At 29.6% G+C, this 21,155-nt stretch overlaps 2 protein-coding genes across 3 annotated transcripts; both read left to right on the top strand.

Annotated features, from left to right (window-relative positions):
- Positions 1-1,665: 1,665 nt before the first annotated feature.
- On the top strand, positions 1,666-1,899 carry LOC127739582 (uncharacterized). Its single transcript, XM_052253564.1, has one exon. The coding sequence runs from the start codon at positions 1,666-1,668 to the stop codon at positions 1,897-1,899; it is 234 nt and encodes a 77-aa protein (XP_052109524.1).
- A 2,779-nt stretch (positions 1,900-4,678) lies between these two features.
- On the top strand, positions 4,679-13,347 carry LOC107460683 (beta-galactosidase 16-like). Of its 2 annotated transcripts, XM_016079067.3 has the most exons (18): positions 4,679-4,868; positions 7,152-7,247; positions 7,679-7,791; positions 7,964-8,030; positions 8,389-8,481; positions 8,586-8,729; positions 8,993-9,087; positions 9,224-9,329; positions 9,406-9,490; positions 9,810-9,928; positions 10,134-10,295; positions 10,534-10,721; positions 10,818-10,909; positions 11,219-11,325; positions 11,421-11,513; positions 11,597-11,701; positions 11,946-12,091; positions 13,180-13,347. In XM_016079067.3, the coding sequence occupies exons 1-18, from the start codon at positions 4,692-4,694 to the stop codon at positions 13,289-13,291; spliced, it is 2,100 nt and encodes a 699-aa protein (XP_015934553.2). In that variant the 5' UTR covers positions 4,679-4,691; the 3' UTR covers positions 13,292-13,347. The 2 variants fall into 2 exon arrangements, with proteins under 2 accessions (XP_015934553.2, XP_052109018.1); XM_052253058.1 differs by lacking the exon at positions 7,679-7,791 and having other exon boundaries at positions 4,754-4,868.
- Positions 13,348-21,155: the final 7,808 nt, after the last annotated feature.

The raw sequence follows: 21,155 nt of genomic DNA, 5'->3' as shown, positions 1-21,155 counted from the left end.
TATCATATATTGCTGGAAAGCCCAGGATGTCTACTTTCCAACGCCGTTGAGAGCGCGCCAATTGGGCTTCTGTAGCTCCAGAAAATCCACTTCGAGTGCAGGGATGTCAGAATCCAACAGCATCTGCAGTCCTTTTTAGTCTCTGAATCAGATTTTTGCTCAGGTCCCTCAATTTCAGCCAGAAAATACCTGAAATCACAGAAAAACACACAAACTCATAGTAAAGTCCAGAAAAGCGAATTTTAACTAAAAACTAATAAAAATATACTAAAAACTAACTAGATCATACTAAAAACATACTAAAAACAATGCCAAAAAGCGTACAAATTATCCGCTCATCAACCATCCCACTGCCTCAGAAGGGCCCTACTTAATTGAATTGCTACTCATTTTTCATTATGTTACTCATCACTTGATTTTATTTGTATATGATGGTAAACGAAGTTGTTTAAGTCCAGAAATCTGTCTAGAAATTTGAAATGTTTTGATGGTGTCCTTCTTTCATTTTTTTAACACTTCATTTTTGTTCTAATGAGTCTTGTACTTTATAATCACAACGCTTTCATAGTTCCATGGTTCTTAATTGGTAGTTGCCTGATGGTTTCCTTGATTATATATATTGGTACTTTGTAATTCCTAAGGGGAAATTATACAAGAGAACTAAAATATATATTATTGCCATTTGTATTGGTAATAAGCTGCATAAATATTTGATCGTAATGAATCTGAGATATTTACAGTTTGAGGCTACTGCTTCATCACCAGTCTGCAGTTGATGCTGATCAATTGGAAGGGTCTGTGACATCTCTATCAAATTTGGATGATTCTGATTCTTCTAAATATCTAGTTCGGAAGAAGGTTCAAGAATCCTTGGAAAACTTAAAGGAGGAGGCAGTTGTTCCTAAAAGGTTATTTCAAGAGATTTCCGATGTCACATTCACTTTTGTTCGTTGCATTTGTTAGCAGATCTCTAATGGAGCTTGTAGCTTATAGCTTTTAGCTTTATCTTTGTGTTATTTGATCGGTGTTCCTTTTGCTGTGTTGTGTTATGTTGTGAACTCTGATCTACATGACTTAACATGTTTTAGTTGATTATCGTGTTTTAGTTGATTTCCTTTGTTATGATGAATTATGGTTCCTTGTTGTCCATGTATATATATCAGTTGCATTAATTGCCATTTTAGGTTAATAGAGACAATGCAATTGAAAGAACTGCTAATGTCAGAGTAGTTATATGCTGTAGAAATAGAATCAATGCTTTATAATGGCGTGGTCTTCATTTTTAGTTGCCAGAGCATAGTTTTTCAATGATTTGTCAAGCTGAAGCATCAACTACTCATTGTTCTTCTGACTTTCACATCCTTAATGATTTATTATCAATTGTTTGTTCTATTTGCGTTTCGATAGTTTTGGTCTAATTTAAGAATAATATGGATCCCTTGTCTTTCGGAACTTACTAGGACCCTTATACTGAGACAATTTATGTGAAGGAACTTGAGGGGTGGTCAATACTAGCCTCTGCAAGAAAGCTTTGTATTATAGAAGTTGTCTAAGTCATTTATCATTTCACACTTGTGGCAATAGTTGAGCCACACATGAAAGAGCTAGTGCAAATGATTTGAAGTTATTTTTAAGTTTCTTATGATTTCTTTGCAGTGCAGGAAAATGGGTTTGTGGACATTACTTGAGGGGTTCATGCTTCTTGCAAATGCACTAGCGATACTAAATGAGGACCGATTTCTGGCACCTAGAGGATGGGGCTTATCTGATTTTTCAAGTGGCAGGACAAAATCTTTCAAAGACCAGCTCATAGGTCTTATTTACGCAACTCAGTACCTAAGAGTTCCTCTCATACTTCTCAACTCCATCTGCATCATTTTGAAATTTGTTTCTGGGTAATAAGATCTTTATATGGTAAATCTTTAAAATGGATTAAGCTTATGCAATATCTACTGTCTATTCTATATCAATGCTCTACACATTGGAATAAAACTTGATTGTGCTTGTTCATATTGCATCAAATTAATAATTTTTAAATATATTATCTTTTTCATTAGGACATTATGCGTGACTGAAACTTAATGCTCTATGATCACTGACGGAAATGCAACATCATTTTCAGCTATCAAGAAGAGGATGGAAAAGGATATTGATGAAGTTAGAAAGATTGCACATGGTGTCAAAACAAAAATAGAAGCTATAAACAGAGATGTAATGAGACAAAGATAATAACTTGATGTTTTAGTAGATTTTAGTCCTGAAATTTCAAACATGAGGAATTTTTTATATGGTCTTATTATTTGCATAACTTAGTATAGTTGAACAATACATTGAGTTTATGTTTTGAATTATAGTTGATGTATCAACACACTTTGATGTATGGTTGTTACTTATTATTATAGTTGATGATCAATACATTTTGTTTATGTTTTGAATTATATTGACTTGCTTGTTTATAGTACTTTTCTTTTAGTTTGATAATACGATAAATTTATTTATTTTTTGAAATATTATAAATATTCGAATACAAATTAGATAAAAAATTTGTATTAAATTTATATTTATTTTGTATGAAAACAAGCTTATTTTGTAATTAGAAAAATAAAAAAATTTATTTTACCTTACTGACGGATTTACAGACGGATTTTCTGTCTGTAATCAAAGTATAAGATGATTTTTTAAAGTTCAAATTACAGACGAAAAATCTGTCGGAAAATCTATCTGTAATTATAGACGGAAAATCCGTCTGAAAATCCGTATGTAATTACAGACGAAAAATCTGTCTGAAAATCTGTCTGTAATTACAGACGAAAAATCTGTCTGAAAATCCGTCTGTAATTACAGATGGAAAATTCGTCGAAAAGTTCGTCGCCTTCGAAAAACGGATAGAGAATTTACAAAGGAAAAATCTGTCGGTAACTAATAAAAATCCGTCGGTAATTTTCTGACGGAAAAAAATCTGTTGGTAAATAATTTCCGACGGGACTTTTACAGAGGAACAAAATACGTCGATAATTTTGTCGGTAACCAAAAATTCGTCTGTAATAAAAACTAAATCTGTTTGTATTAAACTATTTTCTAATCGTGATATATGAGAACCTACTCAAGATATAATGGAAATTGAGATTTTGAATAATAAATAGGGTTGTAAGAAAAATGTAATAGTGATTTCGAATTAATTTATTTAGATTTGTCCATTTAAGAGAATAATAATATAGGTGTTTATCTGATTTAATTTACAATATCTCTATTTTAGCCATTTTATCTATAATTACACCATTGCATATTATTTGCATTATAACACGTCAATTTTTATTAATCACATATGAATATGTAATATAACGTAACTATAAGTTTGTATTTTTTTAGTAATTATTAAAAAATATTTATAAAAAAAATATAGTATAGAATAATAAAATGAGTAATGATTAGGATGCCTAATTTATCATCTTAATACTTAAATGAATAAGAATTTAAATATATATGTTATTTTCATAAATATTAAAAAGATAAAAAATAAAAAATTATTTATTTATAAATTAGGAAAATAACTAGAAGGATGAATTAAGATTTTTAATGATTTTTATATAAATTAAATAAATTAGTAAAAAATATAAACTTAAAAAATACTAATAAAAATATAAATTGAATAGATATTTTTTATACATCACATAGGTGTATATACTAGTATATAATAAAAAATAATTTCGCCTAATAGTAGTCAAGTTGTTCCCAATTTAAAAAAAAAAATCAGTTGTCACCTTAACCCAAAAAACAAAAGGACAATCGGATAATGTCTCAATTCTCGAAAGAGTGATAATTTGATAAATAATTTTTAAAATATTGATATTTCAATAAAAAAGCTAAATAAGAGATATAAAAAAGAATAATACTATACGATTAAGTTTTTTTATTAATTAAATCTAACTAAATTAATTTAATATAATAAAAATTAGTTATGATTAGCATTATTTTAAATTTTATTTAGTTTATAAAAAAACTTAAATGTTTAGTATCACTTTATAAAAAAAGATCAAACCAATAAATATATCAATTTTTTAATATATGTTTTATACATGTATAATTTAATTTTTTTAATATATATTTTACAATTTTGATTACTCATTATTTTCATATACACATGAGATAGATATCTGATTTTCGAAATCATTTAAGTTTCAAAAGGAATAATGCATTTATAGTTGAATATTGAATAAATGATTGATCAGCATTAATTTCAATTTTGAATGTTAATCGCGTGATTATTGATGTTTTCTTTTTAAAAGGAGAAAAAAGGTTCACTTTCAAAACAAAAGGATTAAAATTTGGATCCAAAAATTAATTGTCCACTAAGCAGCAATTAAATTCATGAATCTTTTTCATTAAGATCTATATAACATAGTAACGTAACCTTATTATCTATGTATATATATAGTAGTAAAATATTTTTTTTATTGTTCACACCTCCCAGTATCCTCCAATTCGGTAGAACTGTCGCGAATCTGAACTCTATTTAATTAAGAAAATGAAATACAGAAAGAAATAATAAAGAAATGGATACGTAAATCTAGGCATGGATGAAGAACAAGTAACATAGAACAAGTGTTGATAATATAAGAGTGATATATAGAGAGTCTCTCTCCGAATATTTTGTATACTCTTTGACTCTCATACAATACATAACACTCAGCATGATGTTGAACCCATCGTCGTGCTTCTTCTACTCCTCTCTTCTCCTCCTTCTAACGGCAGCAGCGTTTGTCACCGTCCTCGCCACCGTCACCTATGACGGCAGATCCTTAATCATTGATGGCCAACATAGAATCTTATTCTCCGGTTCTATTCACTATCCTCGCAGCACTCCTGAGGTACCTACACATACCTTCATTCTTTTTGTTATTTAGATCATTTTTCATTAGCAATAACGTAGACTCAATTCTTTTAAATACGTATTTACATTATGTTTATATACGTAGGCAAATGATATTTATACGTTTAAATAAGAGTTTTTTTTTTTTTAGAACAATGCTAATTGATTGTCTCTGTTATTAGGCAAGAAAATTTTCAAAGAAAGCATTGATTTACATTTAGTTCTTGCAAGCCTTATTAATATGTTCGATCTTGTCTAAATAATGTGAGATTCTAATACATTAATAATTATTATTCTTCTATGTTATAATCGTATTATTAAAATTTAATTTAATAGATTTGATTTTACTCTAAGAAAGAAAAATTGAGTTGCGAATTAAAATACTTATATAGAGTATTATTATTGATCATATATTTTCAACTAGTATGATACATCAAATAAACTAAGATTATACATTTATCTTTAGGCTATTTGAGATTGTAATAGAACATTATATCATTTATTATAAGTTTAATATATCTACTAGTATAAGACATTTATGTATGTAAATACTTAATTTCTTAACTACAATAATATGTATAGTGGCATCTGCTGTATATTATGTGCATAGTTTTCACATGGGGTTGGTGGCCCATGAGAAAGAGGTTGATCTCCATAAAATTATTCTGAACTTTGATCTTTGATCCACGCTATTAAGCTTTATTTTTTTAATTCAATAATATTTAAAAGACAATAAAAAAATAATTTAAATAGTCTAAAATTATTTTATTTAATATTTATTAGTTATCGCTAAAATAATTACATAATTTTAAATATAATTAATATATAATTACAAATATTATTATGTCTATAAAATTATAATTATTATGTTATATAAAATAATTTGATATTTTCTACTCCTTATCATTAATTATCATTTTTAATTTAGTTGACCACTATGATGTGTGAGTTATTAATTGTGAGCGCATATGTATATATATAAGCTCTACATGTTTACATTTATATCTCCAGCCATTTTAATGTTTGAGTCAAGCTTATATTGTTAACAATTGCTCGTTCAAATAAAAATGACATATTAGACAAGAGCTTGATATCATGTTCCTCTTTTTTATTTATATTTATATTTACTTATTTTTGGTTGGGTGATAAGGGCGGAGCTAGATGAAATATTAGAGAGGGGCTAAAAATATTTACACAATAAAATAAGACTAAAATAAAATTTTAAAGAGATTAAATTAAAATTTATATATAATTTATATATAAAAAATTAAAATTATACCCCTTTTTATCTATGTAGCTCCGCCCCAATTGGGTGAGAACCTAGCTTTTAAATAACTTATTGATAACATTGTTCCAATATAATAATAAAATAAAGATATTATTTATATATGAAGAATGCTAGGGGACAATGATTTTGTTGAACAATATGAACAATCACCAATTAAATAAAAATACAATACACCTCCAAATTAATCCTCTAAATTTTAATATTAAAATAATCATTCGTACACTAGTAAAATGAACATCTGATATATCTTTTGTTTACATTGTTTAATATTTTCATTATTTACCTATACTTTTCCTTTATATATTCTTGAAGCATTTGTTTTCCTGAAAAATATTTTAATTAAAATATATTTGATTAATTTTCATTCTTTTTTACTCTATTTATTTCAAAATAATTATCGACTAATTTGGTACAAAAAAAAACTAATTAATGTCTTTAAATATCAATCGGACTCTTATATACAATGATTTATTTTTTAAAAATAAATCAAGTTAATCAAAGTGATAATATTTTAAAATAAATAGAAGAACTTAAACTGAATATGAATATCTTTAAATGTGTTTAGTTATTCAAATTATTATTGATATTAATTAATTTTTTAACTAGAAACGTCCAATGAAATCCATGTGTTTTGCGATAAAATACATGTATCAATACAGCTCATATCACTAATCATGTTTTAATCATTACAACTAAAAAAGAGACAATTCAGACAAATGTCTTTCATACTTTGTACCGATTTTGATTATGTTCAGATTTTTTTGACAATAGCAATCAATTTTTTTAATTTTAAATTCTAAACTCTTAAATTTTAAAATCTAAATTTTAAATATTAAAATTCTCTAAAAATAAAAGTTAAAAAAATAATTTTACAATAAAATTGTCTAATTTAACTAACTAAAAGATAGTTCTTTTTTTTTTAGAAAAAAAATTGTTTTGTTGATGTTGTGCAAGAGCATACAAAAAATGTTAATTTGTTGTCAATTTTAATAGATGTGGCCTGATTTAATCACAAAAGCTAAAGAAGGAGGGTTAGATGTCATACAAACTTACGTCTTTTGGAACCTTCATGAGCCTCAACAAGGACAGGTAACCTAAAACTAATAACTAACTAGTGTTCATTATATTCACATATAGAATTAATTATGGTTTAATTATCCTATCGGATCTTATAGTTTTACTGAATTTTCAATTAAATTCTTATATATTTTTTTGATTGATTCTCTATACTATATTAGATTTTGTAATTAAGTCTCTACTGTGATAAAAACATTGAAATTAATAGAATATTCCGTTAAGCAAAACAACTATGCCTAACACTTAACTGAATATTTTATATAATTTAATAGAATATTCTATTAATTTCAATATTTTTGTCATGGTAAGGACTTTGTTACAAAATCTAATATGATATAAAAACTTAATTAAAAATTTGATAAAATTATAAGAACGGACAGAATAATTCAACCATTAATTATTTATTTTATTTTATGACTTTGTTATGGCACTTGAATTTGCAGAACAACTTTAGTGGAAGACGTGATTTAGTGAGATTCATTAAGGAAATTCAAGCACAAGGCTTATATGTAACCCTTCGAATTGGACCCTACATTGAGAGTGAATGGACTTATGGGTTAGATCCCTTTTCAAGCTAATATTACTTACCAACAAATTATATTTTTTTAAAATATATATTAACTGGATCTAATGAACTCTTAGCAAAATAATAATCATAATAATAAGTACTTGTAATAGTTAAGCATATTAAAGAAATTGCTTAATTACTTCTGATTTTGTGGCTGCAGGGGTCTACCATTGTGGTTACATGACATTCCGGGTATTACTTTTAGAACTGATAACAATCAATATAAGGTATTATATATAGTTCTTTAATTTTTATGAATAATATTGGTGAAAACTTAGGTGTAATTAATTAATTTTATGTGAAGTTAATAATTGAGATTTGTTAGATAATAATTTAGTTAAACCTATTAAATTATTTAACGATCTTCAGTTATCAATTTCATATAAAATTAACTGCAGTTGAGTTTTTACCAAATAATATTGGTGGTTCATATCTTCAATATTTAACTGATAGTAACTTTTTTATTTAAACTTTATATTGGTGTTGACTTAATGCATAGAACATTTTTGTTATAGCTTAGTAATAGAAGCACTTCTCTGACATTTATAATAAGTATTTAATTAATTTGGGAATGATTAATGGCAGTTTCACATGCAAAGGTTCGCTGCCAAAATAGTCAACCTGATGAAATCAGCCAATCTTTATGCTTCTCAAGGAGGGCCTATAATACTTTCTCAGGTTCAAATCATTCTAAGTCAACTACAACAACTTCTTGCTAATTATAAACACATACTTTAGTAGTATTATACTATCGTTAATCCAAATTGTTGATATAATTGTAGATTGAAAATGAATATGGAAATGTTGAAAAGGCTTATCATGAGCAAGGAACCTCCTATATTCGTTGGGCTGCTCAAATGGCCGTTGGACTCAATACTGGGGTGCCTTGGGTTATGTGCAAGCAAGATGATGCCCCTGATCCAATGGTTAGTACTCTCTTTAAAGAACTATTTAATTTGATAAAAATTCGTATGCAGTTGTTTTTATGTAAAGTTAATATTTAAAAATTATTAGATAATTTAATAAATTTGACTAAATTATCATCTAACGATTTTTAACTATAAACTTTACATAAAAAGCAGTTAATTTTTTTAAGCAAATTCGATACAAATGCTATAGGCACAAGAGAATTTCCTTTTTTTTGGGATTATTATATAAACATTTATTAATTAAGTACATTTATCCGCAGATAAATGCTTGCAATGGCATGAAGTGTGGGACAACATTTAAGGGTCCAAACTCTCCTAACAAGCCTTCTATATGGACAGAGAATTGGACTAGTTTGTATGTTTCTCTTGCTGAATTCTTCATTGTAATTCACATATCATTTTTGTTTTTATTTTTTTTAATGGAAGTAAATTTGATACTATCCAAGTCTCTAACTAGATTAATGCTATTAATTTCATATCGAAATTTGAAGTTATCAAGCCTTTGGAGAAAAGCCATATCTAAGATCAGCAGAAGACATTGCATATAATGTTGCTCTGTTCATTGCTAAGAAAGGAAGCTATGTCAATTACTACATGGTATCCCACTTGTTACCACTAATACCTTTGCTGCAATTTTTTGTTTACTCAAGCAACATGTATGAATTTCATGCAGTACCATGGAGGAACCAATTTTGACAGAACGGCATCTGCTTATATAATAACGGCTTATTATGATGAAGCTCCATTGGATGAATATGGTAAGTGCAAAACTCTTTTACACCGATGGCAAGTTAAGCTTTGTCATGTTGACGATAGCGGTTGTTAGAGATATAACTATTAATGTTGTCTTCTTCTATCAACTTAAGCTTTTAAAATGAGTGGTTTCATGACATAGTATCAGAGCTCTATGTCCGAAAAATCTAGAGTTCGATCCTTACTGAATCCAAAAAAGAAAATAAGACTTATGCAAAAATCAAACCAACCTAGGAGATAACTTTTATTTGAGAGGGGTGTTAGGCTTTTAGAATGAGTGATTTTATGACAGCGGTTAACTTTCACGCCTACTATGTTATGCAGGATTGGTTAGGCAACCAAAATGGGATCATCTAAAGGAGCTACATGCTGCAATCAAGTCATGTTCAGACACTTTACTAAATGGAACTCAAAGCATAATCACTTTGGGTTCCCAGCAACAAGTAGGGAATTTAATACTACAATTCCTGTGTATATTTTAGACTTTTACTCTCTTGGTTATTTTTTATCTATCACTGTCACATTTTGCTACATCATTGAATCAAATATCTTTGAATATAAATAACATGGAACAAAAAGAATGCATGACATACCTTTGAAAGCTTGAATCTTTCAAACAAAATCATTTATTATACCCTTCCTTTTCAGGCTTATGTTTTCAGAAGGAGCTCAAAGGAATGTGCTGCCTTCCTGGAAAATAGTGGTGGAAAGGAATCCACAGTCAAATTTCAGAACATTCCATATGTATTGCCCCCAAGATCAATCAGCATTCTACCAGATTGCAAGAAAGTAACCTTCAATTCAGGCAAGGTAAAGAAAACAGTGCTCAACAATGAACTAATCCATGTTTGTCACTCACTTTTTGATTCATCCTTACCATACTTGACAAATAAAAGTGACTGATGAAAGAGAACAAAAGAAGTCAATTCCAGTGATTTTAAGAAAGTGCTTCTACTAGTTCATTGCTATCTTACCTTTGACCATTGTTCTTTGCATTAATTCAATGAAGTGAGAGAAATTTCTCATGCTTTCTATGTTGCTTTTGAAGGTAAGCACACAAAACAATGCCAGAGTGAGAGCAATGATACCACAGTTAAAGTTCAATACAGCTGAAAGATGGAAAGTATATACAGAAGCCATCCCTAACTTTGATGATACAAAATTAAGAGCAAATAAACTATTAGACCAAATCAGCACAGTAAAAGATACATCTGATTACTTGTGGTACACTTTTAGGTAAATAGCAACATAATAGTTAGTGATAAATGCTTGCAATTAAACATGTCTACAATGTTCTCTACTAAGATGTTTGTTCACTCCTTGCTTGTGTAGGTTTAATGACAAAGCTCCTATTGTTCAATCCTTGCTTAGAGTATTAAGTCAAGGGCATGTTTTGCATGCATTCATCAATGGAGTTTTAGTAGGTAAGCTCTAAACAGCGAATGTTATTGTTTCTTTTATTTGATTTCCCACTGTATTTTTCAACCTGGCAGAGCAATGACTAATTCGTCATGGATTGGAACTCTATTTGAGAGTTTGTGACTGGCCAATGGATTGATGCATGTACAAGGCGAGATTCGAATCCCCAAGACTTGTCTAACCAAACTAGTGAACTAACCACTAGACCTAAATACAAAGACTAAAATGCCCCTATCGTCATCAATTGTCATTGTCAGCTTCTAGTACAAGCGATTTTGAGACTAACCTTTTGTACTCTATGTAATCATCTCTAGGCTCTGGACATGGGACACTTGACAGTAGATCTTTCGTCACAGAATGCAAAGTAAATCTGACAAATGGGATGAACGTCTCCTTACTAAGTGCAACTGTTGGAATGCCTGTAACTGTCTTAACTTTTTCATACTTCTTTTCTATACATTCATCATCATCAGATGTTTGATTGACATGAAAATGTGCATTCATTTCTGCATGAAGGCTTCAGGAGCATATCTAGAGAGCAAAGTTGCTGGTTTGCGTTCAGTAAAAGTTCAAGGCAGAGATTTCACTAATCAAGCATGGGGATATCAGGTGATTATCCATATGCTACTATAAAGATGTTGAGTTAAATTTCTCCACATGGTGCATGCTAATGTTAAGTATTTTCAATGAAGGTTGGCCTGCAAGGAGAGAAACTGCAAATCTATACAGATATTGGATCAAGTAAAGTTCAGTGGGGAAATTTTCAAAGTTCTGTGAAACCACTGACATGGTACCAGGTATAGTTTAATAATTTTTTAAACTAAAGGATTCGCTAAATTTTTACTCAACTTCCAAAGAGCATAACTGAACGGCATTAAGCTATAAATATTCCACTTACTTTACATCAGACATAGTACGGACTCATTTATCATCTACTGTAACCGATCTAACAGTAAATGATGAATGAGTTTGCACATTGTCTAATGTAAAATGAGTGCACATAGCATAACATAACATAATTTTATTTTTTCCCTGGTGCAGACTACATTTGATGCACCAGCAGGCAAAGATCCTGTAGTGCTTAACCTTGGTTCTATGGGAAAGGGATTAGCTTGGGTTAATGGCCAAGGTATTGGTCGATATTGGTTATCTTTTCACACAGAAAACGGGGATCCTTCACAAACATGGTAAGCTGCTATGCCACACTTCTTTATTTTTCCCTCCTCATGTTCCTATATTCCAATATTACTTGTGACATAAATGCATATATATAAAAGGAGGGATTACAATAGAACATAATTGTCTTATTATTCAAAGCACCAAAGATGACACCATCTCAATTCATCAAACATGTAGATTTTTCTATAAGAAGTGCCCTCTGTCTACTGTCTAGTATTTAACTTTCCGCTTTCCTCGTTGCTTTGAAATTTGGGTTTTACAATACTATTTATGGAGAAAGATCTTCTACAGCCAGAAAAATTGTAAAGTGATAGAGTAATAAGTTAATCATTTTTGAATTTGTAATTTTTATCATGTGTGAACTCCATTATTTTAATTTAAGGGGATTAGCCGCTTACTTCATGTTGATTTGGTAAAGTTTTTATGAGAAAATACTCAGTTTGGTCCTTAACGTTACATTCGAGTCTCAATTTAGTCTCTAAATTTTTCAAATTTTAATCACATTAGTTCCTGTGGTGGTTTCCGTCACAGAGTCAATTGAAAACTTTAGGGACTAAATTAAGACAATTAAAATTTCAAGGACTAAATTGAGACTCGAGTGTAACTTTAGGGACCAAATTGAGTATTTTCTCTGTTTTTATTTTTCAATAATAATTTATAAAAACTAGCTTTTAAAATATAACTTTTTAAAAGTTGTATCATTATGTTTGGTAAGTTAAATTAAAAATAATTTTTAATAAATACAAGTGTGTTTGGTAAAATAACTTTTAAAATTAAAAAATGTATGAATTAAATTTAGATATTAATTAATGGATAAAATTATATTAGACTTTTTAATTTTAATAAGTATAAGCTATCTTTAAAAAGTTTTACTTTATATACTTCTCCTATCTTTTAAAACTATTCACAAGCATATAGTACTTTTGATTTATCAAATATAAAATAAAAATTTTGTATTTTTAAAATTTTACTAAACCAAGCCTTTCTCATTTTAAGGAGCTTGATCCACTATTTATAAAGGTATTTGTAAAATTATATAACATAATTAGCCCATTTATTGGATGTTAAGCTTGTGTTTACTAACTTTTTTCATCAGGTATCATATACCACGATCCCTCCTAAAATCTACTGGGAATCTACTAGTTCTATTTGAAGAAGAAACTGGGAACCCACTGGAAATTACTCTAGACACAGTTATATATAAGTGAAACATCACACAGCATGAGAAAAAGAGGAATGGTCTTCCTTTAATCATAGTTATTATATAGGATGTCCTACTTCAGGGAGAGTGCAAATACGGATATAGATATAATTATATATATATATATACATTTGCGTGGCCCAAATTTAGATATTTATCCCACAAATTTGATTATGTGAAAATGCAACCATTCTCTTGCAAGCTGAAACACTTGAAATTCTTAAATAGTTTAGCATAAATGAGAGCTATAAAAAAAAGCTAAGGTTTTACACATAAGATTAAAATGTATTTAGTACTTGATAATGACTAAAATAATACAATTAGTAAGTAGTCATCAGAGAATATCAGAATTCAAGAATAGCAATTTACGATACATGAAGCATGGTCTTACTTGTATCACTATTTGAAGCACAATATATGTGCTGAAGAAAACATAATAGTTCCTATTACTTATCTCATACCAACCAACAATGAAAAAAGTTTTACTACCGCTTAAACTTCGTTTGGTATAATTTTTACTTTTTAAAAATAATTTATAAAAATTAATTTTTAAAAAAGAATTTTTTAAAAGTTGTAACATCTATGTTTTATAAAAAATTAAAATGATTTTAATAAACACAAATAATAATAAATATATTTGATAAAATAACTTTTAAAATTTAAAAATATTATAATAAACATGAATGTAAAAATTAAATTTAAATATTAATTAATGAATGAGATTATATTAGACTTTTTAATTTTAATAAGAGTAATGCTAAATAACCAAAATATTATAGACAAGAAATAAAAATACATGATCAATAATATTTACACCTATAAGAGAATGTGAATCACTCTCCGAATTTAATTGACACAATTAATTACTTTCTATAACTATCTTTTCTCGTTTAATTACACTAAAAGTCAATTCTAAATTTAATATAAATTAAATCTCAAAATTTCATTATTATTACATTCATAATTCTATAAATTTTTCAAATAAAAATTTTAAATTTTGATATTTTTAATCCTAAAAAAAAGCTCAAATCACCTCAACACATTTTATAAAAAATAAAAATATTTTATATTTGATTGGTCTCTATTTATTAAAAACATCCAAAATTATTAGTTTTTAACCTACAAAATAAAATAATAAATAATAAATTAACAACAATTCATTAATTATAGATATTATGTGTTTAAAATTATAGATGTTATACATATAAAATTATTATGGATGTTAAATTAGAAAATTTTAACAATTTCTACTATACAACTTATATTTTACATATAGACTATTAGAAAATAATAATTGAAATATAAAGAAAATTAAGAAATAAATTTTTAAAAGTAATTATTAACTCATTATATTAAAATCAATAAATAAGCATACATATAAATATTAAATAAAAATATTAAAATAATTAAAATTATGATCTATTAGTGCACATATGAAATAATAATTTAAAAAATACAATAAGATACATAGTCTGAAATTTGGTAATATTAATTATAAAAATTTATTAATTATAGACATCATATGTATGAAATTATGAATGTTATGAGTATGAAATTATGGATGTTATTAATATGAAATTATGGATATTATGTGTATGAACTTATGGATGTTATAAGTAAATTTGTCAATTGAATAAATTAATTTAAATATTTGATATTTTTTAAATCCAATTATGATAAAATTTAAAAAATTAATATGAAATTATGGATGTTATGTGTATGAACTTATGGATGTTATAAGTAAATTTGTCAATTGAATAAATTAATTTAAGTATTTGATATTTTTTAAATCCATTTATGGTAAAATTTGAAAACATTTATGTTAAAAAATCAGAATAAATTATTATTCCACTTTGAAAAATACAAAACAAATATTATGTAAGTGAGACAATAAATTAGTGATTACAAAAAAATTAATTAAAATTAATAATAATTAAAATTTATATTACTCCAACCTCTACAATATTATGTAGATGTAGTGAAACAATATAAAAAAAATAAATTAGTGGTTACAAGTAAAAATTAATTAACATTAATGACATTCAAAATATATTATTATGATAAGTCTTTAATGCAATAGTATATATAAAAATCAAAGGATTAATTTCTATATACAAGTGTTTTGCATTTACAAGTTTTATAAGTCTGAATGAAACCCACCCATTAAACGCGCTGTTTGTTACGTGCCTTTTTAACAGAATTTTAAATCAATTCAAATCAATTAACGCACAAATATATAACTTCCATTTTTTAAAAGATTTCATTTCTTTTTTCGACTTTCTTGCCAAATTTGTTGGATCTCTTTCATGCATTTTCTCTTTGCTTCATTTTTTCGATTTTCATGGTTTCTGAAATCAAACTTTGAAATCGTTTTGAAGATAATGGAACTTCAGAAATACACCTAAACGATTACATAAATGCACCCAAACGATTACAGAAATACACCCAAACGGTTACAGAAATACACCCAAACGGTTATAGAAAAGATTATAGAAATATATCCAAATGGTTACAGAAATACACCCAAAGGATTATAGAAATATACCCAAGGAATTTAAAAAATACACCCAAAACAGGGAGAGACAGTATATTTCTTCTTGAAATCTTTTCATGTTTTGTTAGTTAAGGATAAGGCACATGACAGAGACAATCTAGAAAAAAAAAACCTAGAAGAACAGTAAAATAGTACCTTGAATAATAATGTTTCTTCCTTTTTTGGTGATTTTTTATGGAGATTTGTATCTTTTCTTCTTGATTTCTTCTACTCTTCGCGAGGAGTTGGAACGTTTCTACAGAATCGTAGTAGTTTGTTTTGAATGTCCCTTGAATCTTGATGGTTTGTGTTTTGATTGAGGAAGAAGAGGAAGAGTGAACGTGTTACAGAAGGGGCGCGTATTTTTTTCTTGATGGTTTGCATTTTGATTGAGGAAGAAGACGAAGAGTGAACGTGTTGTTGAAGGACCGCGTGTTTTTTTCTTGGACTTGGAGCAACTTGTATAGCTTGTAAGCCAAAAAGGCTTGTATTTATAGCAGGCCTCAAAACCAAATTATAAAAGGTCTCATTAATATATAATATATTGAGTTAAGTCTCAAAGTAGTCCCTAAAGTTACATTTGAGGCTCAAAGTAGTCCCTAAAGTTAATAATTACCCATTTTTGTCCCTAAAATTGCACTCTGGGACCCAAAGTCGTCTTTCAGGCACATTCCATCCATCTGGTGCCACCGGAAAGCTGATTTGGACTCCTCTATGACACGCTAGACACATAATGGCTAGCTGATGTAGATTAGTAAACTTTTTTAATACAATTTGGTCCCTATATCAAAATTAAAAACCCTAATTCCCAAATTTAAAAATCACTATTTATAGTACCTTCACTCTTCTCTTCTCTTCTCTTCTCTTCTAACCTCCATTCCAAGAGTTACAAAAAGAGTCCCACGTGCTTCTAAGCTCATTAATACATGAGCTGTGATTGTACCAAAATTCATTGAGACCTATACAAAAGACAAAAGATACATGATAAATGCAATGTTAAAAATTGGGGTCATACTACCCTCATGCAATGTTAAAAATTGGGGTCATACTTACCAATACTCCTTTTCTAACATTGCCAAGAGATTCTTAAAAGTTTTCATATGCTGCAACATAACAATGATACAAACATAAATAAGCCAGATACTAAACTAGGCTGCATGATAAGCATATAAATTCTCAAAAACAAAAAAAAGGTGTAAAAGAGTTAGCAAGATAATCAAACACATGGAGAATGCTTACAAAGAAAAACTCAATGCATGAATCTGGTTCCACAAATGCCACTATTGAACACACTTCTGTAACCAACCAAGCCCCTGAACAAACAACAATGAAGAAATTACTTGTTAGACTTGTTGAATGCTGCACATGATTTGATTCATTATAAGTGTGTTGTGAAAAAAACTTATGTCTCAATTGATCACAATGTAAAAATATTTTATTACTAACCATGGGCTAAACTCCATAAGTTCAAATTACTCAGTTACATTCACAGGCTGTGATAAAGTTCTAACTCTCTACCAAAAATATGAACTTCGTTAGTAAGATACGACCAAACCTTATTTGAATCAGGCTTTATTTTTTATTCCTCCAATCTGTCAAAATTCTTCGCCCTTCATTTTCTTAAAACGATGCAGCGCTTTTTCACCAAATCCATTTTGGACATGCCCAGCAGTCATTAAATTCCAAATCTCCACTTGCATTCTGGAATGCACTCGAAAATCACCCTAGCCTCATCAACACTGCCCTTCTTGCAATAACCACAAATCATAGATGACCACACAAAACAGTTTCTTATTGGCATATGTTCAAAGATCTTCCTGTCAGCTTCCATATCCCCATTCCTAGTATACCCATCAACCATCACAATCCATGTCACGCGTTTTTCACCTCGTTCGGAACCTTATTGGACAACCTCCTAGTAAAGAAAAGAGAAGAGGAGAGAAGAGAGGGGTAATGCAGAGAGTGATTTTTAAATTTGGGGATTAGGATTTTTAATTTTAATTTAAGGACTAAATTGCACCAAAAAAGTTTACTAATCCACATCAGTTAGTCGTTACATGTCCAGCGTGTCACAAAGGAGTCCAAATCAGCTTTTCGATAGCGCCAGATGGACGGAATGTGGAGTCCTGGAATGCAACTTAAAGGAAAAAATGGGTAATTATTAATTTTAGGGACTACTTTAAGTATCGAGTGTAATTTCAGAGACCACTTTGAGACTTAACTTATGATATGTTACATCCTAATAGTTAGGGATATAATCTGATAAGTTAAGTGATGATAAGAGAGTGAGATAAAAAATAAAAATATAAAGAAGTTATATAAATGAAGTCAAATTAAGAAATTTTTTACTAGTTATGAATGAATTATTTTGGGATGAATTATAGTGAATATGAATTTTTTAATAAAAGTGAGAACTATTTCCATAGGAGTTGGAACTAGTTAACCAACTTCATAGGATTTTACAACAAGTCAAATTAATAATAGAATGGATCAAGTTGCATGAAAATTTGATAAAAGAAAGACGTGTACTCTACTAATTCGTTTGTACAGGTATTGTAGGAAGAAACTCTTCCCGAAGACATAACTAGTTACTGCTTCATTAAAGCTATATGGAAAGGATTGATGTCACCAAGGGTTGAATTTTTACATAATTTGACTTGATAGGAAGGTAAATACTAAAATTGTATAAACCATGTGTTATGGAATATTGATATGGACACGAGACATGACACGATACAGAATACACTGACACATGATTTTTAAAATTTATAAGACACAGGACATACATATATATATCAAATATAAAGTTTTTTTTGATAAATCGTATGATATTTATTTTATTGATATTAAAACATAAATTAATTTCTTAATTATTTTTAATGTCTTATTTCAATTACATAAAGTATTTAAAATATTTTTTGTTTTAATAAATAATAACATATACTATTTCCAAATTTATTTCAAAAATACATGTTAAGAATAAAACCGGTCACACTAATATGTGCTGGTATTTAGATATGTCTAAGCATGTTGGAGAAATTTTTTATTTTTTGTTAAGACATGGTTGCACACAATAGACACGCGTGTCGAACGAGTGTCATGTTTGAAATATGTTCGACACACAAATATGACAACTCAACGAAGTGTCCGTGATGATTAAAATATTATACCTATTGGCAATAGAAAGGCTACAATAATTTATGTATGTGACAAATTATAATTGCTGTTTGCAATATATATAAATAAACCCTTGTCTATTGATATGACAATTATACATCAGTTACAGAGCTATAACTCGGCCACAAACATTACAGATCGGCCATTAAAAACCGCACCAAAACGTCATGTATGGTTTTACTTCCTAATCAAAATACAATTACTCGGAATCACAACAGTCATTCTTCACCTCTTAATAAAAGGGAATGGTAAGAAGTTTATGAGATATAACATTTTTTGAAGAAAGAACTTATTACTCACTTAAGCGTCAGAGTGCCTTTTGCAGGTACCCACCCCCTTGTTTTTGTCATTTCCAACGTATACCTCATCTTGACAAAAGAGCTTACAAACGTTCATCGGAGGACGAGCTATACATCGGCAGAACCAGGCAAGAACAATTGGCGTCCACCGTGGGGCCACGAGATAACAACCTTTTTTTCTATTGGCCCCATAATTCCCTTTTTTGACCGTAGCTGACCAACCTCCTCCCTCACCCTCTGAACTTCTTCGAATGGTGATCGAGCTGCAACAGGCCAATCGGCGCATGACGGAAGAAAATCAACGAATGGCAAACTAAATAGCCGAGCTAACCAATGCTCAGATTGAGCATAATGACAGTCACACTGAACGACAAGAGGATAAAGAGGACAACTCTGATCCAACGCATGTAGGATGAGGACTTTTTATGGCACAATGATGATGAGGACGAGCTAGACAAGGCTTTAGGCCCCTTTACGGCCAATGTTATGAATTTCAGACTGCCCAAAAAACTTCACCTTGCCACTCACCCTGACTCCCTATGATGGTATGAGAGATCCAAAAAATCACATCAAGAAATTTCGATCTATGATAATTGTTAACGGTGCCTCTGATTCTATTTTATGCCGTTGTTTCCCTACCTTTCTAGATGGTCCTGCACTTAATTGGTTTTCTTCTTTGCATGCAGATTCCATTTCGCACTTTCAGGAGTTTGCCAAGCAATTCAAAGATTAGTTTACTACGTCTTCAATCTATCTCCACGATTCCAACTATTTGAATACCATTAAGCAAGGACAACATGAAAGTCTGAAAGACTATATTACTCACTTCACCAAAGTTGCAATGACTATTCCAGACCTCCACCCCAAGGTACATCTACATGCCATAAAAAGTGATCTACGTCCCAGAAAATTCCAAGAAATGATCACAATTGCCAAAATAAAAACCTTGGCCGAGTTTCGAGAGAAGGCTAAAGGCCAAATGGAAATTAAGGAATTAAGACGAACAAGAAAATCTAACAGAAATTCAACCAATATAGAAGATGACAAAGGTCAAGACAGTAAGAGGCCTTCTCGATTAGTGCCGCGGTATGATTCATATACACAGTTCAACACTAAACGGGAGGACATCATCAAGGAAATATTGAACTCAAAATTAATTAAACCTCCTCGGAAGGCCGGAATCTACCAAGATACAAAAAAAAGTTGACAAAACCAAGTACTGTACTTTCCACCAGAAGCACGGACATACATCTGACAAGTGTGTCATAGCCAAAGATTTGCTCGAATGCTTAGCTCGGCAGGGATATTTGGATAAATACATTGTAGGCTACATTCAGAAGCGAAACACCCATAACTTTGACTTATCTTCTATAGGTCAATCTTCTCGGGACAAAGACAAAACTCATATAGCTCAGCCTAATCAACCGTGCGGAGTGATCAACTGCATCTCTGGAGGCTTCGCTGTAGGCGGACAAAAAAGCTCTGCTCACATACGGAGCCATGCTCGCAGTGGAAAGCACACCCAGTGATCATCAAGCAGTACCGAACTTACCAGAAATGATTTTCCAACCATCCGATTTTAACTCAACCGAGCTTAATTTAGACGACCCAGTTGTTATCTCCCTTCAAATGGGAGATCTAATAGTTCGGAAGGTGCTACTAGACCCCAGAAGCAGTGTCGATGTCCTGTTTTATTCTACATTTCAGAAGATGAAGTTAAGCAACAACAAACTCCAACCATCAACTGGCGACCTCGTCCTTCTTCCTTAGTGTCTCTACGTCTTTATTATGTCCGCTCTTCTTCGACTTTAGATCCTCCTCTTTAGTGGCCAATTTCTTCCTCAAATCATCTATCACTATCT

This window comes from Arachis duranensis, chromosome 8 (assembly GCF_000817695.3).
Source record: "Arachis duranensis cultivar V14167 chromosome 8, aradu.V14167.gnm2.J7QH, whole genome shotgun sequence".
Classification (NCBI taxonomy): Eukaryota; Viridiplantae; Streptophyta; class Magnoliopsida; order Fabales; family Fabaceae; genus Arachis; species Arachis duranensis.
This window is presented reverse-complemented; position numbering and strand designations above follow the sequence as displayed.